The sequence below is a fragment of the Sarcophilus harrisii genome, chromosome 4 (assembly GCF_902635505.1).
Source record: "Sarcophilus harrisii chromosome 4, mSarHar1.11, whole genome shotgun sequence".
NCBI classification, from domain to species: domain Eukaryota; kingdom Metazoa; phylum Chordata; class Mammalia; order Dasyuromorphia; family Dasyuridae; genus Sarcophilus; species Sarcophilus harrisii.
The window spans coordinates 24,431,345-24,458,739 of NC_045429.1; the positions used below are offsets into that span (position 1 = coordinate 24,431,345).

Sequence of the window (27,395 nt, forward strand, 5' to 3'; positions counted from 1 at the left end):
GATCAGTGCCTGTATGGTGGGAAGGGGTTGGATACACTGGAATCAGATTATAGTATCTCAGGAATCCTAAGGGGAGAACTTAAGTTGATTTTGTAAGCAATGAGTAGCATTGTGCACCTTACATAGGGAGGTGACATGATGAAAATAATAGTTCATGAAGGTGGTTTTTAGTCATTTTAGCTATGTCTGGCTCTCTGATCCCATTTGGGGTTCTCTTGACAAAGGTACTGGAGTGTTTTGCCATTTCCTTCTCTCGGCTCATCTGACAGATGAGATAGCTGAGGCAGGCAGGGTGAAGTGACGGGGCCATGGTTACCCAGCTACTACATGTCTGAGGCCGGATTTGAATTCAGGGAAGTGTCTTCCTGACTTTGGGTCTGGCACTCTTATCAATTGCACCACCTAGTTACCCTTATGAAGATAGATTTGGCTAAAATGAACAGTAGAAAAAATGGGTGGAGGAGAGACTTGAGGCAAGGAGATCAGTTAGGAGACTGTTGCAGCTTCTAGGCACGTGATGAATATCTGACTTAGGGTAGTCCCATTTTAACTCAGGTGACTTGCTTTTTTCTGTTGTCGTGTTTTCCCCTTTTCCTTCACTATAAAATAGATTTGATACTCTAAATTTACAATTTTCTTTTAAATAGACCTAAATGTTGATATTCTTTCCATATCTTCTAAATATGAAAATCTACACCTATGCCATGTTATACAATTCCATGATAATATGGCAACCAAATGTTTGGTCCAGTGGCAAATTCCTACTTTTCCAGTCTTCTGGGAGAAGGGTGAATGGCAGGGAATGTGGATAGAGGATTGGCTTTGGAGTCAAGAACTGAATACAAATCCTGATTGAGACATTTCCAAGTTGTGTGATCTTGGGCAAGTCACCTGACTATGTTTTCTCATCTGTATAATATGAAAAGGTTGAAGGAGTTGGACTTGATGGCTTCTAAATGTCTCTTCCAGTTCTGGATCTAGGATTTTAATGTTCAGACCTTGTGTAATAGCCCCCCCCCCCCCCCCAAAAAAAAAAAAAAGAAGAAGAAGAAGAAGAAATTAGAAACTGGAAAATACTATTCTTTAAAAATGTTTTGGAATTCATTTTGTTCAGTTGAATATTTAGTTGTTTTCCATTTAATGAACCTTTGTTTCAAAATGTCTTATGATTTTTGCAGATACATCAAATTACGGAATGGCTTGCAGGCACTATTGATTTCAGACCTAAGTAATACGGACAGTAAATCTGGGGAGGCAACAGATGATGAGGAAGAGGAAGAAGACAATGATGATGATGAAGATTCAGGAGCTGAAATAGAAGATGATGATGAAGAAGGGCTTGATGATGAAGATGACTTTGATGATGAAGATGAACATGATGATGATGATCTTGACACTGAAGATAATGAATTGGAAGAATTAGATGAGAGGTTAGAAGGAAAGAAGAAAACTACAGAAAAGCAGGTGCGAGCCGAGTCTTTTGCGGTCTTTATAAGTTTAAGAATGCGTTGGGGAAAACATATTTCTTAATGCAGGGATGTGTGTATGTATCTTACCTCTGAACAGAAATTTAGTGGTTATGCTTATTAACTCAAGTCTGTGGTTTTGAATACATTTTCCTTGTCAATACTTTATCCTCTGCTACAGCAACTGTTACTGAGTTTCCAGAACTGGTTACTTCAGCATTCTATTAGGGATTCAGTTTATTATAGAGTGTCAATTTGTTATGAGGGGAAAAAAAATCACAGAACTACAGAGAAGAGAGTAATTTTAGTCCTGACTCTGTTTCAAACTATCATTTGCTTTTCTTAACTTTAGTTTACTCACAGATAAAATGAGAATACTAACAACTGTGCACCTGTTTTATAAGAATGTTGTAAAGTCCCAATGAATAAATGGATAGACTGTGACACTTAACTGAACACTGTTTTTCAGTTTCTTTTGATCTTTCTATTATTTTGGCCGTCTTAGTTGATAAGAAAACTCTTAGTCTTTAAATATCATGTGAATATTTCTTTGCAACTTACTGATAACTCCTATGACCTAACGTGTTTCTTTAGATTTACCTTTCGTCTTTCTGAGCAAATAGTTTTTTCTGCTGAGTCTTATAGAGCAACTTCTGATTCCTCTGGAACCTTTCTCCCTTTTTACAGGGGGAACCATGATTACTTTTTGACTGAGCAGCTATATTATCTTCCTCAGTCTTTGGAGAAGTGGTTTTAAAAAATGGACTTAAAAAAGAAAAGTAATGAGATTATTTTGCGACATTTATTCAGCAAGCTTCTATATGGAGCTTTAGTATGTTTTATGGCAAAACCCAAAAACATGTAAAAGCTTGTGACTGACTTTCAACAAGTTTGTTAGCTAGTGGGGAGGGGGGGTGTAAGTCATATTGCTTTGTATAATAGTTACATAGCAGATAAAATCTTGTAATTAAAAGAAAATTTTTTTCAGAAATTGATTTAGATAACCCCTAGAAGGCCGCCTTTGGCTCTTGATATTTTATAACTGGGGCACCAATCATAAATATGAAAAAATACAGATTTTTTTTTCTAAACGACTTTGTAAGAAAGATTAATAGTGCTATATAGGTAAAGAGTAGAACTATCAAGGAAGGAAAATTGGAAGAAGAGGAGAGAAGCAGACTGTTATTTAATTAGAACTAGAAAGCATCAAAGCTGGAGGAATTTTGAGAAATAATGTGGACAGAGAATCATTGAGTTGGAAGAGAATTCAGATGCCATCTACCTCTAGTCTGATCAGTTCCTGAAAAAGAATCTCCGCCATAATGAGTCAGATAAGTGGTTGCTTAACCTTTGCTCCAAGACCTTCAGTGAGGGGAAAGCCCATTTTGCTTTTGAAGAGTGCCAGTAATTAGCCATTTTTCCTAATTCCAAGCCTCGATTTGCTTCTTTGCACCTCCCATGCATTCACTGATTTTTGTTTACTCTCTGAGGCCAAGTAGAACAGCTCGATTCCCTCCACCTTTTGACAACTCTTTAGATACTTGAAGACAGCTATCTTGGTCATCCTCTCCCTTCCCCCTCACTCCCCCAGTCTTCAATAGGCTAATTGCCAGTTCTTCAATTTAAAATCCTTCTATGACATGAAGACCATGAACCATGTTGGCTGAGTACCTGAACACTCTTGCCTTCCTAAAGTGTGGTGCCCAGAATTAAATACAATATTACTGATGGCATCTCATTATCTCCCTTGTTATTGAACATAATCTGTTCCTAATGAAACTTGAAATTATATTAACTTTCTAGACAGGCATGTCATACCTTCCCTGTTTTTCACTTGTCCAGGTCTTTATGATCTTTCAAAGTGGACAGTGATTCTGATTCAACAGTCACATTTGCCAGTTCTTAAAGTAACTAAGCATGTACTTCATTTGGGCCTAGTGACTTGAACTCAAGAGGGGGCAGGTAGGTTCTCTTAATTGTCAATTTTGAATTAGCTCTGTTTTGTCCTGTTGAATTTAAAGATTCTATGTGGATAGGAAAGACAGAAAAGCAAGATTTGAGCAGCTCTTCCTTCTCTTCATTGTCACTTATCATTGTGTGGTTTCCCTTGATCAAAACTCATGTTTCTTTGGGGGGAAAAAAAACCTTCATTTTTGTTATCCTTACTTTCACCACCATCCTCAGTAGCATTTGACACATTTTTTACTGAATTATACTGTGCATTTTATATTCATCTTGCTTTATTTATCCTTCCATTTTGTCTTAGTAACTTTTAAAAACCTTTTGGCTGGAGAATTCTTTGCCACATATATAAGGACAAATATCCTCTTTGTCTTCATTGGAATTTTATCGCTTAGATCTTCCCATTACACAAATCTTTCTTCCCTGATAAGATTTTTAAGGTTCTGGGAATCCCCTTCATTATTTTTCTGATTTTTTGAATTCCCACGATTTATTGATATCTCAACTCTACGAGGAGCTAGAACGGGAGAAAATCACAAAACTGGATTTCTACTACAGATTTGTTGTTTTGGGCTCTCACTGTAGCAGGGTCCTAACAGGTGAAATCTGAAATAACTGAAGAAACAAAGTTTTCAGCATGTTGATTTATTAAGCAGTGCATGCCATTTGCATTGTCCCTGGACTGTAAATACAGGGGGAGACAGATTTTTATATATTAAAAGAAAACAATTAACTGGATCTATAAACCAAGATACAACATTAGATTACCTATTTTCTAATTGGAGGAAATATTAGGGACTTTCTGGATTGGGAAGGGGATGAATGAGTTTTGAGAGTTGGGAGGGGGAGAGTGGGCAGATTAACTTTTCTCAATATAAAGCAGAATGTCACTTAATTCCCATGATTAGCAAGCAGGTGAAATTTATGGGAAAGCGAAACTTAGTTCGGGTCACACAATTCTCATACTTTTCTCAAGGCTATACTTTTACACCTCCGTAATCAATTTACCTTCCCACTTACCACGGTGGATTTTTCTAACCTTGTTATCAAGCTCTCCTAGTTTACTCCCACTCAGTTGAAGACTTGTTTCATACTGCAGAATAATTGAAGCTATTTGCTGAGAACTCCCTCTTTTTTCTTTTTCCTCATCTCATATTACTTAGGCATTTTTGCCAACTATCTCCTTCTCCTCCCATCTCCTGTGATAAGGTGGTAGTCTTTGCCAAACAAAATAGTCTTCGCATACCCTTGATCTTACCTCCTTCCCAGCAGATTGCTCCCAACTATCATCCCCACTCTTGCTTTTAATAACATTTTATTTTATTTTCAGAGATTTCCCAGATCTGTCATTAAAGCAAGAAAAACAAAACCCTTGTTACAAATGTGTCTAATCAAGTGAAACATCCCTGTATTGGCCATGTCCAAAAAAGATGTTTCAGTTTTCATTCTGAATCAGCTCTCTACTGTATCAGGAGATGAGCAGCATGTTTCATTTGGAATTGTGGTTGGATATTGTGTTTTAGTTGTTTGTCTTTACAGTATTATATATGTAGATCGTCTAGTTCTTCTCATGCAATTCTGGATTAGTTCATACAAGATCTCCCAGCTTTCTCTGAAATTGTCCCCTTTGTTATTTTTTATGGTACACTAGCATTCTGTCAGTCACACACCATAACTTGTTCGACCATTCCCCAATTGATGGATAGCCCCCCATTTTCCAATTCTTAGTCACTACAGTAAGAGCTCCTTGTATTTTTGTACACATAGGTTTTCTTCCCCCCCTTTTTTTTAAATCTCTTTGGGGTCTAGACCTAGGAGTGATATCTTTGGGTCTGTGGCTAGCCCATAAAGTGGATAGATTGCATAGTATATCAGGCCTAGGGTTGGGAAGATTCATCTTCCTGAGTTCAGATCTGGTCTCAAACACTTCCTGTGTGTCCCCTTGGGCAAGTCACTTAACTCTGTTTGCCTCAATTCCTCATCTGTAAAATGAACTGGAAAAAGAAATGGCCAACCATTCCAGTCTCTGCCAAAACAACCTCAAAGGAGGTCATGAAGAATCAAACAGGACTAATCTGCTAAACAATTACAATCAGTTCCACTGATTTACCACTCTGTTTCTTAGCCAGTACCAGATTGTTTTCATGATTACCACTTTACAATTGAAATCTGCTACTGCTAGGCTGCCTTCCTTGATTTTTTCTCATTCCTTTGATTTTCTTGACTTTTTGTTCTTTTAGATGAATTTCTATTTTTCTAGTTTTATAAAACTTTCCTGTTACTGATACCATCATCCCAACTTAGATGTCATCCTCTCCTCTTCCCTCTTTGTCAAACCCCATGTCTAATCATTTTCTAAGTCCTCTAGACTCTACCTTTGTGGCTTCTTGACCCTTCTTTCCTCTGACTAATGCTATTCCTAGCCTGGTGTATGTCCTTCTCACCTCACACCTGGACTGTTGCAATAGCTGCTGGTTGGTTTCCTTGCCCCAAGTCTCTCCCTACTCCAATCCATCCTCCATTCTGAAATCAAAGGAATCTTTCTAAGTGTTACCTCTCTCTTCGGTCAATTCTAATACCTCTGTTATTTCCAGGATTAAATATAAAGTTCTCTGTTTGGGTTTTAAAGGGCTTTTATAATTTGTTTCTCTTCTATCTTCCACCCTTGCCTCCCCCAGCGGAAACAATGGGCTTATTGTTCCTTGTGCCAGTCCTGACTGGCTGGGCATTTTCATTGACTGGCCTTCATTCCTGGAATACTTTTCATCCTTGATTCTGCTTTTTCCTTGCTTTGACTTACTTTGAAGTTCAGCAGCAATTCCATTTTTTTCAAGATGACTTTTTTATCTTTAATGCTGGCACTTTCTCTGAGAGTTTTTCCAGTTTACTGTGGATATCTTATTTCTCCTTGTAACCTCTTTTGTTAGAATATGAGCTCCTTGAGGCCATGGACCACGGTTTTGCTTTTCCTTGTATCACTAGTATTTAGCACAATGCCTAATACATACTAAGTGCTTAATAAATGTATGCTGCTTTTAGAGAGAGTAGATGACCTGTTTAGGATCACAAAGTTAGGGAATCTTTGTGGTTTGTGCAGGATTTGTTTTTGTATTTGGTTGGTTTTTTCTTTGACTCCTAGTCCCAAGCTCTATCACTACACCACCTGGTGCAGGAGTTGGGGAGAGATGCTTTCTTTACCCACTCCGCTCCCCTTTGTCTCTAGATTAAAATGGAAGATCCCAACCCTGGCATTTACCCGTGTTACCGTCAGTGCTTATTTTTCATTATTTCTTACTCACGTTTCTAGTCAAATTGGCTGCTTCCATGTGCCTTTCTGTGCATCATTTTCTGCTCCATGTCCCTGTATAAACTTGTTCTTCCTCGCTTTTCTGCTTCTCTCTTTTAAAATCCTCAGCTTCATTCAAGGCTTATCTTCAGGATTCTCCCCTGATCTGCCTCCCCTCTCAAAGTTGTTACTGTTCCCCTTTCTTCTAAAACTTACTTTGTAGTTACTTTGTTTATATTTTGAATTATCTGTGTACATGTTGCTGTATCCCTGGTACAATGTAGCTCCATGAAAAGCAGGGGATTTTTTTTTTTCATTGTGTTACAAATAACCATGATTATTTGTTTATGGTAGATCCTCCTCAGTGAATAATTTTTTAGTTGAATGAATTGACACATATCCAATTCAGCCTATTCTAAGGTTCAGGGTAATCAGGGTAAAGCATAGAATGTGTTCTGAGATTGTATTGAGCAGAAAATACTTATTTTTCTGTCCCTTGCATATAAGTTCAGAGCATAGGGACTCTATCTGGAGTGAAGGAATAAGGTGTGTTTTCAGCACTTATGTGACCTTGTTCTTGATGTACTCATATTTATTGGAGGAGACAACCCTGTATAGGAGGCCTCCCCTGTAAATCAGGAGGGAATGTCCCTTGTATCAAGCACACTATGGGAACAGATGCTGTTTTCCTTCGGTAATGTCATTTCCACTGATAAAATTATGTCATTTCTAGTGTTAAATTCATTGATGTTGCTAAGAATTTTGGTGGCAAAAGTTTTTATTTCTGGGCATTTGGTAGCTGTGACAGAACCCCCTGGAAGAGCAGTTGCCAGGCTGCCTTCCTATAAACGCTGCTTTCCAGGATGGTGATAGAGGGTCCTGGGCTGGAGACAGTGCTACTCACATGGCTCTTGGGGGCAGCAGGCTAGGCTACCCCAGCAGAATCTGAGGACACGTGGTAGGCTGTGGGTGGTGTGACTTACCTGGAGCAGAGTATCTTGCTGCTTCCACCCTAGACTGGTTTGTTTGCCCAGTGTGTGGTACCTGGTTAAATGCCTTATTCATATTTATTTACCTCACAGTGCTCAGCCCAGCTGTATTGGCTGATAAATGTTTTAAATGGATGATTCAATTTTAGAAAATGTTATGGAAGTTCATTAATCTCTGTGTGTCTGTGTTTTTTTTTCTATTTTAAAAACTTTTGGTAAAAATATCCAACAACTTTTGGTTTGGTGTGATTAGTTGATTCATATTAGTATTTGATGTGGCATTCATTCTAGAGTAGCTTATTCTAAGTCTTGTTAATAGTTTGGCTTAAATTCCAATTTTGTTAGAGGGTGGACTACATCTCTCTCATCTGGCTTGTCTTCTGTATCCTCACTGCCACCAACCTAATATGGGATTTGGTTACCACCTACCTTGCTGGAGAGTCACAGTGGGTTCTTCCATGTTTTCTCTACTCTCTCCTTCTTCCGGTCCATCTTTCACCAGTTGCCAGGACAATCCTCCTTAAACACAGATTGTATCAATACAGTGGATAAGGATACATCAGTATCCTTATATACTGGTCATATCAATTCTCTCTCTCTAGCCCTCTGCCTGCCATTTTGGACTAAGTGCAGCTCCAGCCTACTTCCACCTGACTGTCCAAACTTATTTTCTGTTATTCCTTCCCTACTGTACTCTTGCCAGATTGAGCAACCTTTTTTCCACAGTCTTCAATCATCACTATTTTCCTCCTTCCCCAAAATAGATGTCTTCCTCCCCTTCTGAATTTCTGTGGGTCCTTGAATGCCCAATCTACCCTCCTTCATGAAGCCTTCCTTGATTTCCCAGTTGCTAATCAACTTTTTTAGACTTACTGTCCCTTTCTGATGTGCTTATTATTGTACAGGCTTGCATATCAGACTATTCTCTTAAGTTGCACTCATCTTGTTGAGTGCATGGATCAAGACTTATTTCAGCTCGGTATATTTCCTGTCACAGTGCTCTGGAACCAATAGGTGTTTAATCAATGTTGGTTGTTGGTGAGTTGTAACTTATCATGCCTATGCTGCCTGGGGTGTGGGAGAAAGTAGATGATGGGATACTACCACAGTGAGACAGCTGCCCTCACCACAGTGATGGCAGGAAGGTTGATTGAGAATAATTAATTTGCTTTTTGGTTTCTTTTCTTCTCTCTTTTCTTTAACTTGTCCTAGACTAACAGATATATCTTTTTACTAGAATGGGTCATGCAATGCTCTGTGGGATGACAGAATAGAGTCGGAGATTTTGAAATCAAGGACCATTTGAAGATTATGAGGGATTTGATTTATCACTTGGTTTTTCCTGACTTTCATTATGAACATTTGAAAACTGATGTAGCATTAATCTGTTACTTTGCATTTCATTAGCCCCTGAGCACTTTACCAAAAAATATTTTTACATACATATCAAAAGACTTAGCCAGACCTTTAAAATTAAAAAAAAAAAGTTTGCTATATCAAGAGTTCTATGTTTCTGATTCATTTCTCTAGAAACAACCTGTAAAAAAAGGCTGTTTCATATTTTAGCTTTACTTTGGGAGGCAGCTTTAGTACAGCGGACAAACTAGCTCCATTTTAGAATCAGAGGACCCAGGTTCAGAACCTGGCTGCCCTTTTTATATAACTTAGATGCTGCCATCTTGAAATGATGGTTCCTCTCATTTCTGAATCTCACTAATCTTATGAGCCTTTTCTTTTTTTTTTCTTCCATTTTTTCCCTTATTTTCTTCTTATTTTTTTCCTTTTTCATTGCATCTTCTCCACATTCCTTTTCTCGATGTAATTAAAAGGAGGAGCAGGAACCCTGAAAGCAGAATGGTTGGAGGCAAGGTTAGTTAGTGGATTTTGATTTTGAAGCAGTAGTTATTTGGGGATAGGGGCTTGCTGGACCTTGAGGAAGTCAATAAGGCTATAACCATAGCATATCATTTGGATTGGTTGGAGAAAATCGAGGTAAAACCTAGAAAACAGTAATCAGGTAATGGGAGGAAAATGAGTTAAGAATATAGTGGGAGATCTATTAAATCTGATTTGACATTGTGAGTATTGTTTAAGATAAATATAAACATTAATCAATAAGGAAATAGGAAGAAAATAATTTTGCCCCTTTTTGGAATAGTTTTCATATAAATGTGATTGTCAAGTTCCTAAATTTTATGAACTCCTCTTCCCTTTATATCTTCCCAAAGGGAGATGTCTTCTCCAATTGTAAACTATCATTATATAAAGAAAATTGAAATTTAAGTGTTATATTATGTGATAACTTAGTTAAGGCTTCATTAATCCAGTCTGGGTAGACTCAAGTGTGAATTTGTTTTCTAGCAGCATCTGGGAGCCTCTAGATGGCTTTGCCCAGAGCTATCCAATAGCCTGTGGGTTAGAACACTTTTTTTAGACTTTCCTTCACTTTTCCTTCACTCCTGATGTTTAAGGCAGGAATGCTTTGTGGGGTCGAACACACACTATGCAGCCATTTTATCATACAAAACAGCCCAGGCTTTGGCTCAAAGAGTGCCATATAACCGAATGCCTCCTATATCACTTAGCCAAGTTATATCCTGAGTTAAGAGTTTGTAAGACACCCTTTTTGGTGTCAAGTGAGCCTGGGTTTTTTTTTGTTTTGTTTTTTTTTTACATGTAGCTCTTTTGCTTTCTTAGTGCTCATTAGCATTGTTAGAAAGCAATCTTTACCAGATAATTACTCTATTTAATGAGTAGTCAGAGGAAAGATAAGTTCAGCCAAATGAATTCCGTTATAAAATTTTGGGTTTATTTCATAAGTTTTGGAGATTGTATTTTAAACATTTGTTTCCCCATCTTTTTACATGTATCCTAAATTTATATAGAAGCATAACACAGTGGCTTATTGTTGACAGTTCTAGTTCCATTTGGGCTATCTAGTAACTATCTTAATTTCTAATTATTTTTTTGAATTCCCTGAAATGTTGGGAGAAATGGTAACATGTAAACATTCTATATAATGACATAGACAACAAATGATTAATTCATAGCTTCCTTCAAATCAGGAAGACATTTTTTTGTTTAACAAGCTAAGCATCAGATAAAACCATTTGTTTTATCGTTGACCCAGTTATTTCCAGTTTTAAAAAAAATGTTCCTTTTTGTTTAAAAAGAAAAAAAATCTTCATGAATCACTCCTTGAAAGGACTCTCCTCCTCCCCCTTTGGCTGAGTGAGGATAAATGAGCACAAGATATTCTGTAATAAGCCTGTGATTCCTTTGTCCCTAGAGCTAAGAATGCTGACTGTGGCAAATTTCATCCAATTCTCTTGTTTTACAAATGAGATTGAAGCCTGAAAAACTTAAATGATTTGTTTAATGTCATTTCTTACTACCCTAAGATCCAAAACTAGATATCCTAATTTTCTAGTTCAGTACTCTTAAAACTCCACCCTGCTACCATCCTATACCAAATAGATTATGAACACAGCAGCTTATTTGTGGCCCTGAAAAGGAATTATTTGTGATAGGCAAAATTGAATGTGGTTTAGGGATCATACAGTCTCATCTAAATAATTTCATTTGGCCATCATGAGATTTATGATTAGGATTTCTTGCATATTGTTTATTGTCTATAGATCATATCTGGTTTTATTTATATCAAAATAAAGTATCTACTGTGCATTTGATTAAGCCAATTTTACCCAGAGAAATGGAATGATTGAAGTTTTTTTTTTTTTTTTTTACCGTTTAATTAGATTTATTGACAATCATTGATATGAAAAACAACTTGAAACTAACAAAGAAGAGGTGAACAATGAAAAAACACAATTGATGCACCAATTTATTTATTTATTTATTTATTTATTGCTAAGGCAATTGGGGTTAAATGATTTGCCCAGGGTCACACAGCTAGAAAGTGTTAAGTGTCTGAGATCAGATTTGAACTCAGGTCCTCCTGACTTCAGGGCTGGTGCTCTATCCACTGCGCCACCTAGCTGCCCCTGCTTTTTTTTTTAAGGGTACCTTAAATATGTGTCATCATTCAGTTAATTATTAAAATCATATACTCTCTTTTAAAAAAAGAATGCTGCCTTTGCATTCTGCTCAGGTCTCTTACGAGAAGGCCGGAATTCGGGTGCTGACTCTAAATGGTCATTGGGTGGGCTGGCCAGTCCGCCTTCTTTCCTTTTCTGTCTGTTTCTGCTTCTTTCCCTAGGTCCGCCCGAGGTCAGAAATTGCCAGTAAGAGTAAGACAAGAGGAGGAGCAGCAGGGTGAAACTGACACAATTCTGGTGAGTTTCACTTTGCTGCTCCTCCTGATACTCAGGGAAAGAACTGTGGCCTCTTGTTGGAAAGGCCACTTGCAAATGTGTCCTGAAGATGAGATGCTGCTGGTGTTCTCTAAAAAATGACTTACTGTTGGCATGTGTCCTTCTCACTTTAGTCTGCGGCTGCCCTTTGTGTTGGAGTTGGAAGTTTTGCTGATCCAGATGACCTCCCTGGGCTGGCACATTTTTTGGAGCACAGTAAGAGATTTTGTTATAAGATGCCAAAGACTAGTTTTTAAATATATGATGTTAGACAACTCTCTTAAATTATAAGTTGCGGAGAAGCTCCTGATTTGTATTAGTAAGGAAGTTTCTCAACTGGGAGTTAGTGTGTTGAAAGCACAAGTCCAGTTTAAAAAAATTTTTTTTAATAATTCACTTTAGATTAAGATTTACTACTGGGTTGGTAGAAAATGTCAATTAAGGAGGATTATCAAGTATTTAATTTAAAAAGACTATCATGAAAATCTGGGTCCCGATAACTAGGAATTTATGGAAGACAACAATGAATGATTTGCCCTCTAGATGCACAGGTTAGCAGAGGAGAAAGGGACATGTGCTTTGTGTAAACTTTGTTTTAGCTGTAAATTATCTTTATATGGGTCTATTGACTTCTTGTCTTAGGGATATCCTCTGAAAATGAAGCTTTGTTTCTTTTCCTAGTGGTTTTCATGGGCAGCCTGAAGTATCCAGATGAGAATGGGTTTGATGCTTTCCTGAAGAAGCACGGGGGGAGTGATAACGCCTCAACAGACTGTGAACGCACAGTCTTCCAGTTTGATGTCCAGAGGAAATACTTCAAGGAGGCACTTGATAGGTAACTGATTCACTTCAACAGGATGAGCTGAAAGCATGTGCTTTTTACTGTCATATCTGAGATGTCCCCTTGTTCTGTTCCTTCCTCTACTGAGAGTTGGCATTTATAAAAATATGATCTCATTTGTCCCTTTAAGAGTTATAAGGTACTATATTTCTGTTGAATTATCTCAAGATCATTGAGATCATTTGGGATAAGAAAAGAATGTAGTAACAGAAACTGACTCATTTGTTATAAAAGCAGATTAAGTTTCAAAAGAGGTTGGTGAATCACCCTCCTACCTCCTTCAGTAAGATACTGGTGATTATTTGTAAAATCTAGCTGGGGATTCTTGTATGAGTTGGACTAGATGCTGTTGAGGTATCCTTTTCAGCCCTCCAGTTTTATGATTCTCTGAGAAGGGATTTTTAATCTTTAAATGTGATCTGCAATTAGGAAAATTTGGTTGTTATGTTTTTGAGTTTTTTATAGTATAGTACATTGATAGGTTTGATACAAGGTTATACAAGACAGAGTATACAGGAAAGAGATGGTTCTCTTTTAGTATTCAAGTGAGATCATTAGCCCCCTCTGTATGGATGGCTATTGGTCACATAAGATTCCCCTGACTCTTTTTGCTAAAGTGAGGAATGACTAAATTACCTCTTAAGGATCCTTCCTGTTTTAATGGCATATGAAGGACTTCTTTGAAAGAGAATTCAGCTCATAGTTTGTTTTTCTTGGTGTAGTTCATACGATTGACTTGGCCTTATGAAATCTTGTTCTTTTATTGCCTATAGAAGTCAATAAGAAGCTCTTGCTGAGTTTGAAATAGTTGAATTCACTCATGGTGCAGACTCTTGTTCTTAGTATGCCTTCAAGTGATCAGAAGGTACCCGCTTCCCGCTTCCATCCTCACCCCCATCTCACCTCTTTATTCCAGAATATTTCACCAGAATTTATCAGAAAAGTGATGTTACTGGAGTGACTTTGAGGTCTCTCATCTGCAAGTTACCTGATCCCTGAAATACAAGACTCTGGTGGATGTTATCAATAGTATTACAAGTATAGTAGGAGCTTGGCACTCAGAGTACTAATACTGCAAGATCTCAGCCTATATCTCCCTGGGAAGAGGAGGAGGAGAAGGAAAAGGACTTTTGCATGGAATTTTTTTGAATTCCTGTTAAAAATTTTTTTCTTTAATTATGAATTTGGCAAACATGAAGATTTTCATATTTTAAAAAGAATAGAAAGAGAATTGTATATGAATCTGACTCTTACATATAGCTTAGGGAAAAAAAACAGCAACCCATACTTATGAAGTTTAGTTTGAAAGGCAGTACGGCATAGTTGAGAATTTCCCACTGTTTTAATATTTGGACAAAGTCTAACAGATCTACCAGCTTGCAGCCTCATAGTTCATATGTATCTTTAAATATATTGTGAATGAGATGATTCAGGCCAGTTCCAATAGATTTGTGGTGGAGAGAGTCTTCTGCGTCCAGAGAGGACTATAGGGATTGAGGAAGAAAAAATTTGGAATACAAGGTTTTGCAAAGGTAAATGTTGAAAACTGTATTTGCATCTATTTTGAAAATAAAAAAGCTATGAAAAATTAAAAATAAATATATTGTGAAATTTAAAAATTTACCAGGGTTTGTTTAGGAGGAAGAATTATATTACCTGGCTTATGTTTCTTGATCTTTTTATAATCTGAGAACCACTTTCCCTGAAATTTGTTAAACAATGTTAATAACATGTTATTGATCTTGAGTTAATGCTTTGATTAGTTATAAAACATTTTGTGATCTTGAGATCAAAGTGAGCATCTAGAGCCTTATTTAGGTCTATCTAGGCCTAGGAAAGACAATGTGGCTTAGTGACCTTGGAATCAGGAAAACCCAGCTCTGGTTCTGTATTTGCTCAGTACTGGCTATGTGGCCTTAGATATAAGTTCCTCACTTCTCTCACTGTCCAGGTGGTTCTCTAAGGCTGGAAACTGCAGAGCAAGTGTTGATGGGCTTTGGCAGAGATTTTCCATGCCAGGTCTTCTCTCACTTTCTAGGCGCATTAGAATCACACCTGCTTGGTGTGGACACTGATAAGCAAAGAGACTTTTTTTTTAGGCAGTTAGGGTTAGTAAGTTGGTGTTTGAGGTCAAATTTGAACTCAAGTCCTCTTGACTTCAGGGCTGGTGCTCTAGCCATAGCTCCATTTAGTGGCCCCAAAGAAACTTTTCTTAAATGTTATTAGTGTGCAAACATAATTGTTGTTCATTTTCCTCAGGTGGGCGCAGTTCTTCATTCATCCCCTGATGATTAGAGATGCCATTGACCGAGAAGTGGAGGCTGTTGATAGTGGTAAGTGAGCCATGTGTTTAAAAAAGTGGATTCTGAGAATCATATACTGGTGATGCTCCACCTGCATTTTCATTGAGTGCACCTTATACTTGAGAGGAAACAAATCTAGTGACTGGAGAGCTTCCTTTGGAGTCAGGAAGATCTGGGTTAGGTCCTGCCTTTGACATACATAGGCATATCTTTGAATCCCTCAGGGCCTCAGGCATTGGGAGAGAGACCTGCTACTCCTTCCCTGTATTTTCTGGCACAGTCAGGAAGTTCAGTTACATGTGATGGTACTGCTCAAATATGCATCATAGGAGTGGTTGGCCCGGATGCTCTTTAGAAGGAGAGTCAAGGGATTCATGATTTTCTTTTTTGTGAAAAGCAATCTGGAGCAGTGGTTTGCCTTTCTGTCATGGGTCTTAATGCCTTGATGCCCTTCTCAGAGGCACTTTAGGATTCACTTATTTTGGAGCCAGCTGTGGCCAAGTGGAAAAACACTTTCTGGGTTTGGATTGGAATTCCAAATTCAGACTCTCCTCTAGTTCTTACAGCAGTGGGAGCTTGATGAAGGTACCGTTCCTCTTTGGACATCTTGTGCTACCTATTTCACAGAGTGGTTCTGAGGATCAGGTGAGATAGTGTTTGTAAAGCTTTATAGAAAGTTCAGCTACTTTTATTAGTATCTCGTTATTTCCCCAAAATGTAATTTGTTGTTTTTACAGATGAATAATGTGAGCTATACATTATAAGAAATTGATTTAATTCTTTGTTAGAGTAAGGGGGGGGGAAATCTTTTTTTTTTTTTTTTTTTTTTAATCTTTTGGGTGAAATTTAGATGATGTACTTGCATGATGAAAATTGTGTACTTGGGGATCAGGGATATGTTGTGGGAATCAATTCACTTCCATCAGTCAACAAGTACAGTCAGTTCTATTGTAATGATGGTTTTGAAAACATGAATTTGTTGTAATGTGAGAAGTAACATGAAGTTCATGTTTGCTTTTTGTGTGATTTCATCTTCGACAAACCTAAGTGAAAACACAGATCTGCACCCAGCTAAGCTGAGCAGTGTAGGAATATATAAAGCACACACATAACCCTCAAACAACTGCCAGCTGCCTCAGTTCATTATGCTAAGTTGTGTTTGCCGTGCTTTCACATTGGTGAACTTTTCTATAAGGAAAAATCACTTCAAGGTCTCAGGCATTTTTAAAACATTTTGCTTCACAAATGTCAAGCAGTTCATCCCAAAGCAAAGCTTTCAATATTGAGGAGATAGCTGAAATAAAGGGTTTTGAAAGAAATGAGAGAACATGTGCTACCTCCTGAGAAGTAGGCATAATGGAAGCCACCTAGTGGACTGTCAGAGATAACCCTACAAAAAGAAATGCCCATGTGCAGGTTGAATGTTGTGCCCTTCACTCCACTTTTCCCATAAGCCTCCAAGGTTTTGAATTATGCAGTGGTGATTAGGAATGCATGGGTTGTGTTATGGTACTTAGTGTATGGGCACTGTGCTGTCTGCTGTGGATGTAAAGACAGAAGTGACATATTACCTGCCCTCAAGGAGCTTACATTCACACAGCAAGATGCCACACTCAGAGCTTCTTATACACTGTGTATCTCCTTCAAGAGCAATGGGTTAGCCTAATAGCTCTTCAGCTACAGTTGGTGACTTTGTGGTTTTTAAAATATTTTGATAATTGTTTTCCTTTTTAATCCTATATTTTATGGTGTGTATTTTTAGTGAAGGGATTGTGATTTGTTCATTTTCTGGAGCCTTCTTTGTTCTTTGTTTTGATGCTTGGGTTTTCCTTTGGGAGCTTTGGGCCTTGTGCTGGTCTTTCTAGGATTCTTTGTGCTATGTTACAAAAGTCAGCCTTTAGTGACTTCATTTCCTCATTGATTGGTAACTCCTGCATGTAGTGGTATAATGAAACTATGAGGTTTAGAACTGAAAGGAGCCTGAAAGGCCAGTGACTCCAGCCTCTTTGTTACACAGATGGGACCTGAGAGACACCAAGTGATTTGTCCAGGGTGGGATTGGAACCCAATTCATCTGTTTCTGAAGACAGTGCTCTTTCCACTGTATTATGCTCTTGTTTTAGATTAAATTGTGTTTAGTCTTCTGGGTCAGGCAAGCATGCGATATATCCTAAAATGGGCAATATTGAAAATGCCTTAAAAAACCTTGTTTAAGAGGTATGAAAAATCAGATGGTACCTGCAAAGGGAAGGCATGTCCCATTTGAGCATGAGCCTGTATGTGACCCTGGACTCAGTACTGTGGGGGAAGGGAGACAGGCTGGGGGTGGTGGGGAGAAGGGAGAGACCCTCCGTTTGCTCCCTAGTCACTGCTGGGGACCTTGCTTGCTAATAGGTGCTGGTATCTAATAAGGGATATGTTTGTACTGAAGATTCTCTGAAAATCTGAGACACAGAGTACGTGGAATCTGCTCAGTCCCTTCTCTAAGTGTGACTTGCCTGATGCCGAGAGTTGCTTCTATTGAGATTACGTGTAGTGTTGTCATCATGGGCTCTCAGGAGGGCTCTCTGGCTGTGTTCTCTCTACTCATTCTTTTTTATGATTCACAGAATATCAACTTGCAAGACCTTCAGATGCAAACAGAAAGGAAATGCTTTTTGGAAGCCTTGCCAGACCTGGGCATCCTATGGGGAAGTTCTTTTGGGGTAAGTTGGGTTCTAAATATTTTATTTCAGATCTTCTCATGAAGTCCATGCCCTTTGGGTGGAAAGCTCTTGGACCAATAGGTCCCCACATGCCCTAGCTATACCTCTGGTATGGTTTGTTCCTAATGGCGGGGCCAGGAGTTAGCTTAGTAACAAAATATTTCTGTTTAGTTCCTGCTTGGGAACACTGATGACGGGAGAGTGAGATAGAATGAGCCTGCATGGGGACAGAGCACACCCTCCTTTATGTGGCTCCAATGTTTGACCGAGCTTATTGGAGGAAGGAACCTGTTCGTTTGTTGTATCGTGGCTGGTGTTGTTTTCTTGACTGTGTTATCACATTCATTCCTGTTAAGGACAGTGTTGTCATTTTTGACTTTGTAGCACAACACTTCAGACACACAAGGAGTGCCTCGTGCTTTGGAGTGAACTAAACCTCAGGGCATCTTCTAGTGAGTCTTCTTGACTATTGTGGGAAAAGAGCTTTAGTTAGAAGCTGAACAAGCATGTATTAAATGCTTACTGTGTGGGAGGTATTGTGTGGTTAGGCCCTGGATGTTGTTATGGATGTCCATTGAAAAGAAATTGACTCATTTTTTTTCCCTTCTAGAAATATTGTTGATAGTTTGGCTTTGTGGTTTGTTTTAAACCTTGAGAGAAAATTCATTTCATATATGTGAGGGATAATTCCAGGGACTTTTCTCTGTCTGTTGATAAAGAGCAGTACCTTTTATATTGGAGAAACAGTTTGTTTCTGAGGTCACCTTTAAGTGCTTTAGAGCCTATCCCCTAGAGACAGCAGTGTGGGTTAGAAGGGGGTGCTAGATGCTATGTTATTTACTTGTCATGCTCTTGGTCTGAGTGCTTAAAGGGAGTATTGTCATGTCAGATTATATAGTTCTTTTTACAAAGGAATGATCTGCCCTCATGGGGAGACACTAAAAAACCAACCATACAATCTAAGCCCAAACCCCCCCCCCCCCACTAGGTAATTTGAAATCTTTTCTTATGTTTATTTGTTTCCAATCAGTCTGCTATTAATAGTGGTCATAAGTTGTTTGACTTGTTTGTCAAGACAGATGTGACCTGAGAAGGCAATAGGAGGAAGTGTGGAATTAATAATTCCCTTTTTATAAAGAATGCCCTGCTGGGGGCTCTGCTAGGCTTAGGCTGACCCCAATTTGCTCTCTCTTCTTTGGAACCTTTCCAGATGGTTTTGGGAACTGGCAGCGCCTCAGAGAGGTGGGGATCACCTAAAGATGTCTTAGAGAGGGTGGGAGACAAATTCTTCCCTATAGAATGTCTGTGGCCAGGATGAGCGAGGTTCTGGCTCATTCAAAGGGGTTTCGTTACTGAAAGACTAAGGAAATCCTTCCAGTTATTCTTGGAATATAGTGCCATGGAGATAGCTCCATGAGAAGCCTTTTGTTCCCTCCAGGCTTCTCACTGAGCTGTCATTTTATCTGGGTTTTAGATGTAACTATTAATACTTAATTGGGATCAGAATCTGGCCATTTGAAAGTAAGTTTGTCATATAATAAAAGGTAACATTGCAGCTTAGATTACTAGTTATACTGTTGACAGTGATAAATAGCTCTGAATGTTTGGTTTCCCGGTTTCTTTATCAGACTGATTAAGTGCAGCAGAGTTATTTGAGTATGACATTTCTTTGGATTCATGAAAAATTGGAACATACAGATTGGTGTTAAGACAGTATCTTAGCAGTCTGTTATTACTCTACTCACTTCTTCATCTTTCCCAGGGAACGCAGAGACCCTCAAGCATGACCCGAAAAGGAACAACATTGACACCCATGCCAGACTTCGAGAATTCTGGCTGCACTATTACTCTGCACATTACATGACCTTAGTGGTGCAATCGAAAGGTAGGAAGATGGCTGCTCTGCTGTTTTACAATAATGATATATAACCCTGGCTTCAGGATGGGCTACAGGGAGACAATGGGAAGGTAGGAACCATCTACCAAGGCTACCAGGATCAGTCTGTTTCCCTGCCTTGGGGGTAGAATTGTTTGTCTCTCCTGCAACACTGAATTTGGTGAAATAGAGAAATTATTTGCCAAATCATCCTCTAGTGCCCCTGCTAGGACATCTGCATTAACTTGAGCCCATGTGGCCCCTGGTGGGGGGAAAGAATCAGTAGAGTAAACACAGGTGGAATCCAATTTTCCCTCAGGATAGCAGACTTCCCCGTGAGATGTGTCTCTACTCCGTGCCCTCTCCAGATATCCCTCAAATATCAGCCCTGGATGTTGTATTTTTGGCCTCTTGACCCTCACATGATAGCTTTGTTGTGCCCTGTCCTTGCCCAGTTCAAGCTCTGTGACGTATTGCCTTTTGGCTCTGGTGCTGGCTCTCTTGGCTTCCTGTACTGAACACTTCTCATATTCAGTTACAAATTTGGTTTTTGAGTTTGGCCAAGTATTGGTGAAATGAAGCTGCTGCTGCAGTTTCGTGTCCATTTTTTGTCTCCAGGGTGGGTAGAAGGCGGGTAGCTATCCTCCTTTGCAACTCACTAAGAAGACATGGATGAGGTAAACCACAGGTTGCATGAGAGAGTTTTGAATGGCATGGATTAATGTGGAGCAAATGTAGCCTTTCTGTGCTGAGCCATCATCCAGTCTTATTTTAATGGAAATGGAGATCTGGAGAGCTTGTGGCTTTTCTATGGCGAGTGCCTGGGCTCTTCTAAATCTTTACTGGGCTCCTGACCAGAGGAAAAAACACCTTCCTTCTGAACACTAGTCTCTTCCCTCCTGCCTTTTTACTGCAATTAACACAATTGGGTTTCCCTGGACTGTTAAGGCTTGATTTGGTATAAAATTAGCATGTCTTCTTTGAAATTCTCCTGGAAAAAAAAGGAAGCGTCTTTTCTGTTGGAGTTTATTTTCCCATAGTCTTCCTTCAATCAATCCAGACTTTTGGATCAGGGTTTTCTAGTTATATTTGGCTGAACCAGTCCTTTCAGAGTCAGAAAACTCATTTTTTAAGATCCATCTTGAGTAGGAGTCTGATAGAAGGTGAAACTAAGTCAGCGCCTTGATGCTTATCCTTCCACCACCATTTGTGTAATGGAGGAAGAAGGAAGCACAGGCCTAGAGAGGTTGTGAATTGGTCAGGGTCCCACAGCCAGTTTTTGGCAGAGCTGAGATCTAAGCCGAAAGTCTCTGCCTCCAAATCCATTCTGCAGTAACAAGCAGTCTTTTGCCTTGAATAAATACTTTCCATTTCAAGTCTCTTTTCTTCCTTTCAGAAACGCTCGATACCTTGGAAAAGTGGGTGACTGAAATCTTCTCCAACATCCCAAACAAGTAAGAGGTTTCTTTTCATAGTTAGAACTGATAGGTCCAGTCCTGGCCCAACTCCCTCATTTCTTAGGAGGAATCCAGGACCCAAAAGGAAGATGAATTGCTCATTGTCTTGCTCTTAAGGCCAGGTGCTTTTCCACGGGTCCGTGTTATAGAAGGATAACTGTAAATTGGGAGACATTACTGATTGCTCATGGAAAGATCTCATCTGGTTTTTGAAATGGTCATTTCTCTTCTCACCATGGTGCATTTGACAAAGTGAGGCCAAATTGATATTCATCCAATTTGAGGAAGGCCCCTTACAGGCTTGGTACCCTTATGGAAGATTATGGGAAGATTTAAGTAGCAGCAGGATGGATGCACAGCAACTGAATTGTTGGAAGGAATGCCCCTCCCCGCCCCCTCCACAGGAGAACCCTGACCCCTACAAGGGCATACTGCACACACTGTGTAGCTGGCTGTGGAGGTGTTTGTCTTGGCCTGGGTACTGAACCATAGCTAGTGTTCCGTACGGAGTGATGGATTGGGTGGTATGCAAGTTACCAAATGGCATGGTATGTATATACATATGTCATACTGACAGCTTACAAGTTGGTTGTATTCCAAGTTTGTTTTTAGTCAGTTACTTGTTTAGAAGTAAGAATCTTATTTCCTCATAGAATAGTTTTATAAATGATGTTTGGGTAGCCCTGTTGCCTGTTTGTTTTTGAAATGATTAGCAGAGTAAGCTGATATTTTAGAAAAGATTTTTTAAAATGTTTTATAATGTTGCAATTGAACTGTAAAAATATTTGCAAATTGTGCTACAGAATCTAAAAACTACTTATGACATTGGTATATGTATAGTATCCAGGAGAGTCTGGAATCCCACAGTGGGAAACCCAGTATACAGTTCAACTTATAACAATGTCAAAGTAGTTTTTAGGGGGGCTTTAGACAACCCAGGGACGGTATATGGGTCCTACCTAGCTGCTGGTCAGCTCTGCTAGGCCTGTACACTGACCAAGGTGGCTTCTGAACTGTGTGCATCTGTGTACCTGTTCTGAGGCACTTGGGGAAGCTTTATGGTTATGCTTGCAGTTTTCTCAGTCATTCAAATAGCTTCTGTCTTCTTGGTTGCTTCTAGCTTCAGGAGAAAAGGGCCAGGCCTAAGTTGCTACTTCACTGAACTGCTTCAGTGTGTATGCACATGTAATAACCGTGGTGATGATAATAGTGGTGCCTGCATCTCCTCTTTTTTATTATGCTTTGAGGTTTGCAAAACTTCACTAATATCTCATTGATCCTTACCACAATTCTTTGAACTAGATGCTATTGTTATTTCCATTTTATAGATGAGGAGTCTGAGGCTAAAGATTATTTCCCTTATCAGAATGTATATTTAAATAATATATTGGAAAACTAAGATTTAGAAATCTTTGTCCTTGCCCATTATATGAAACACAGCTCTTACATGGAATATGGATTTGGAAAAGTTTGTTGAATGAAAATTTGGTAGAAATCACGATTTATGAGCTATGATTTCCTCTACCTCTGCACTTAATAGATCTTGCTTCCATGCAAAGTTCAGTCCCGGGGCCACCTTCTAGAATAGTTTTTGTCTCCCCCACTCAATTTTTGGAGCCCCAGAAGGGGCTTTAAAAATTATATAGTCAACCCTCTTCTCTCTGTTGTACTGACAGGGAAATGCAAGCCCAGCAATGCCTTGTGTCAGTACAGCAAGAAAAAAGTTAGCCCATAACCTTTCTCCTTATAGGTAGGTCTCTTTGTAGGTAGATGGAAGGAGATTGGGGAAATAATTGAATTGAAAGTGTTGGTTTCCCTGGACGCCAAAACTTATTTGCTCTGTGAACTTGGACAGATCACTTCACTTTGATCCAGTTGCAATAGCTATAACATGGGGATAATTTTTAAACAACCTTTATGAACAATAACCATTTGATTAGAAAATATCCATTATGAGCTTCATTGCCTTCCCTTAATTTTGAAATGGTGGGAGCATTGGGCCTGAGGTTAGAATGAAAATAAGGAGACTCACCTATGAGTTATTAGAATTCAGGGAATGAGAGAGAATTCAGGGAAAGAGGAATTCTTTTCTCCTGTGTAATATAGTATACAATAGCTAGGGATGGGGTAAACTGCTTGGAAATAATTATATAGAATAGGGCTTCTTAACCTGGGGAATGTGAATAAAAATCGATTAAGGTGTTTTTATAAGTGTATTTAAAAGTTTTTTTTTTTTTTTTTTCTTTTGTGATTCTTTTGTGTTTTACTTAATGCATTTCAAAATGTGACTCTGAAGAGTCCATTGGCTTCAACAGACTGCCTAATGGGATCCAGGACACAAAATAGGTTAAGAACCTTAGGTTTAGAAAGATTTTGCCATTAAACTCAAAAGAGATTTGTTTGTTTTTTATTCCAGTGGGTTGCCTAAGCCAAATTTTGGCCATTTAACGGATCCGTTTGACACGCCAGCCTTTAACAAACTGTACAGAGGTTTGTGAAATTTCTTTAGCATGTGCTTTCAGACTTTTATAAGTTCTTTTATGGAAATGAAAATTGCATGGCACTAGGACTCAACACTAACTAAAAGCTATCTGTCTCTCACTAACTGGATATTGGCTCTGGCATCCTGATATTCGGTGGCCCTAGTAAGTGCTTAAAAAGTGAAGTAACTCATCTCTGTCTCTGCGTCTCTCCTTTTAGCAATTTTCGGTGAGATTCATGACTCTAGGCTTTGTCTGGTGTGTTTAAACAAACTTTATCAAGAATAAACTTGGAGGGGAAAATAACTTCTTAGCTTGTTTAGATGCTTAACTGTTTTCCTGTTAGCATGTACCTTCTCACTTCCCCAGTGTTTTTCTCTTCCTGAAGCAGGCTGTACAAAGTCTTTGCCTGGCTTCTCTTCCCCTTTTTGTCCCTTCTCAGAGTCTGTTTGTACAATTGGTGTTGGCTCTACCTCTATCTGGAAGCTGACTTAGCCTGCCATCCACAGAGTGGGCAGTGTTCTGCATTGTTACTACTTTTTAAGAATGGATAAACTTTAAGGGTCTACATAGGGAAAAAAATCCCAGTGAACAGAAAACTCATTTATGTTACTCTTTTCTGTTCTTATTAATGTGATAAAGTTTATTTCATCACATCTCAGACAAAGCCCCTAGAGTCACAAATCCCCCTGAAAACAACAAGATGCAGAATTCTTCTGTCCCTTGGATGGTCTTTCTGGGGTGTTGTAAAACAGAACTTTTTTTCCCTTCATGACCAGAAGAAAGGAAGTGTGTGCTATTGCTCCTGGCATCATTGTCCATTGACGTGGAATCTGTATCTTTCTTTATAAAGGTTTAATTTACATTGTTGTGGTTATTTTGCATATTTTTATTTATATTTTCCCAGTGTAGCAGGGGTTTTTTTTTGTTTCTTTGAATTTTTCATATTTACATTTTGCTACATTTACATATAAAAAAATTTGTTTAGCTCTAGAAGAACAATGATAATAGTGATATTTCTATAGTACTCTAAAGTTTGCAAGCAACTTTGCAAATATTATCTCATTTGATCCTCACTACAACTCTGGGTGGTAGATGCTTGTTATTATCTCCATTTTACAAATGAGGAAACTGAGGCAGATACCAGTTGTGACTTGCTCAGGATCACACAACTAGTAAATTGCTGAGATTGGATTTAAACTCAGGTCCTTCTAAGATTCTAGGTTGAGCACTCCCTCCAGAGCACTACCAGCTTCCTTCTTCAGTTAACTGGGCAGACAGCTTCTGACCTTTTCAAGTCTTGAAGCAAGTCAAGCATTTATTAAGGACCTGCCCTGTGCCATGAACTATGCCAAACACTGGGGATACAAAAGTACCTCAGAACAACCCCCAGACTCCATTTCTTAATCTCAGGGAGCTCACAGTATAATCTTTGCTATTCCAAATAGCACAATCACGAGAATTTTTGTACCAGTAGGGCTTCCTTTGCTGCTGGTAATCTTGCAATCAGTATGTCCATTTGTGGGAATTTGCTGGATGAACAATTTTGTCAGTCTTATAGTGTAAATACAAGTTGTTTTCCCAAATGGCTGGAATTCTTTTTTTACTCTCCCAAAGCCCCCCAAGATGGGAAGTTTTCCTCTTTTTTACTGTTGCCAATTGGTTTGGGGTGAGTTGATACTTGAAATTTTGCCATTTGCAGTTCTTAGCAGTTTTAACACTTTTCATTAGTGTTATTTGCATTTCTTTTCTTGAAATCAGTCCATATCTTTTGATTATTTACTTATTGGCAAATATCTCTTTAAAAAATATATCAATTCCCTTGATTTTTTTTTTTTGAGGGGGGCTATCAGATCTCTATATTTAAAATTCTAAATTCATTTAACTACCCAAATTAAATCTCTTTATAGATAAATTGAACTATCTAGTTTTGATGAATTCTAACTCAAAAAGTATAAGAAAACTTTTTGTTAAAGACTGCTGCTTTAATTTACTTTTTAAATCCAATCTATTTCATTAGCTTCCAGAGATTTGGTTGTAGAACAAACTTTGTATGTTTAAAATCTATTATCCCTCACCCCAGATCATGTTCAGTAAAGTACATATCTTGATCCTCTTTTCTCCCTACTAAAATGTTGTTCCACTAATGGTTGAGAGCTGTGAAATCCTCTTGTTAATTTTTATGTTGTGACTCTTTTTGAACTTAATGTGTGTGGAATAAAGTGCTCTTTTCAATTTTCTTTACATCGGTATATGGGTATGGATGTTCTGTGTTTTGATTTTCTCATTTAGTACCTTAATATAGTATGGCCAATATGGTTCATTGTGCAAAACAGTCGCAGGTATTATTGGTGGAGATGCTCCTCTTCCAGCATCTACTAGGATTCTTCTGTCACTTATCTGGTTTTCCTGAGTGATTCTGGGCAACAAAATGCCACCCCTGGTGCTCAGCCTCTATAGGTGAGCCTTTCAATCCTTAGCCAGATGGCCAATGACCTTAGTGTCCCCGGTTTCTACCTTCCTGTGGGCCCAGCTGAGGCTGTGCTCCATTGGGGCCTAACCTTTTAAAACCTATTTCTGCCTCCGAGCAAGAAAGAAAAAGTGGAGGATGACTTTAGTGGAAGATTAAAAATGTACACTTCATTTATACAGTTCTATAGTATTCTTATATGCTAATAGCTTAGCCATTCCCATCACTGGCTTCTACTATGAATACTTTTTCTACCAATCCCTGTTTTCATTAATTGGTTAAGTTCCTTTTTATAATATACCCACACTTTTTTAAAGGGTCAAGGCCTTGGGAATAATATATTTAAAATCTCTTCCCATTTAGTGGTTCCCATCAGGAAGGTGCATGCTTTGACCATCACTTGGGCTCTTCCTCCCCAGCAACAGCATTACAGGTAAGGTGGAAAAATGTGACCATCACCTCTAGGTAATCTCTATCTTGGAAGCAGTTAAGTGAAGTGGGAGTTTTATGCTGTTCTGGCGATTTCAGATAGAAGTAAAATCTTTTTTCTGCTTGTGTTGGTCCTACAAGGCCATACTTGTACTTGTGTAAGTAAATCTTCCACTGACAAAAGTGCATTTTAACTTTTTTCCTAAACATGTTATAATGTGGGAATCAGTTTTCTGAACTATGTGTAGTAAATCCTTGCTTTCTGAATTCATTTAGAATTGTTAATCTCTGTAATATGTTCTGATGGATATTTGTCTCTTAGGGTAAAGCCACTTCATTATATCTCCTGGCTAGTGGGACATGAAGGCAAAGGCAGCATCCTGTCCTTTCTTAGAAAGAAGTAAGTGTTCTGTTAACTCATATGTCCTGTGGAGTGGTCTTTGAAATGGGAGGGGGTGGAGAGGAAGGGAAGGGAAGAAGTATTTAGAAAGCACTTGCTCTGTGTTTATAAGAATCATCTCTTTTAATATTGAAATAGACATAGATTCTAGGATTAGTCAGGGAAGGATGAATCCAGTGAAGAATAAAGTTCTGTCTTGCTAGGAAGGACAAGATTGTTTGTTTAATGAATAATTACAATAAAGGCAGATGGGCTCTCAGGATTTAAGACTGAAAGGCTCTGAGAGAGCATTTGGTCTCACCCATTTGTTTGGAGAACTGAGTGGGGCTGAATGATTTCTTCAAGAACCATGGGGAATGTGGGAAACTTGGCTTCAGTCTCAGGCCTCTACTGACTTGCTATCTAGAACTTGGAGTAT

At 38.6% G+C, this 27,395-nt stretch overlaps 1 protein-coding gene across 2 annotated transcripts in view; it reads left to right on the forward strand.

Annotated features, from left to right (window-relative positions):
• The window catches only part of NRDC (nardilysin convertase), a 64,417-nt gene that overhangs the window by 8,512 nt on the left and 28,510 nt on the right, over window positions 1-27,395 (forward strand). Inside the window, exons 2-12 of one of the 2 annotated variants that reach the window (XM_031969132.1) lie at window positions 1,179-1,464; window positions 11,879-11,998; window positions 12,151-12,232; window positions 12,698-12,851; window positions 15,117-15,190; window positions 17,770-17,865; window positions 19,628-19,750; window positions 21,138-21,195; window positions 23,615-23,688; window positions 26,512-26,581; window positions 26,900-26,977. In XM_031969132.1, the coding sequence (XP_031824992.1) occupies window positions 1,179-1,464; window positions 11,879-11,998; window positions 12,151-12,232; window positions 12,698-12,851; window positions 15,117-15,190; window positions 17,770-17,865; window positions 19,628-19,750; window positions 21,138-21,195; window positions 23,615-23,688; window positions 26,512-26,581; window positions 26,900-26,977 (1,215 nt within the window). The remainder of the gene's footprint in view (window positions 1-1,178; window positions 1,465-11,878; window positions 11,999-12,150; window positions 12,233-12,697; window positions 12,852-15,116; window positions 15,191-17,769; window positions 17,866-19,627; window positions 19,751-21,137; window positions 21,196-23,614; window positions 23,689-26,511; window positions 26,582-26,899; window positions 26,978-27,395) is intronic. The other variant, XM_031969133.1, reaches the window with a different exon arrangement.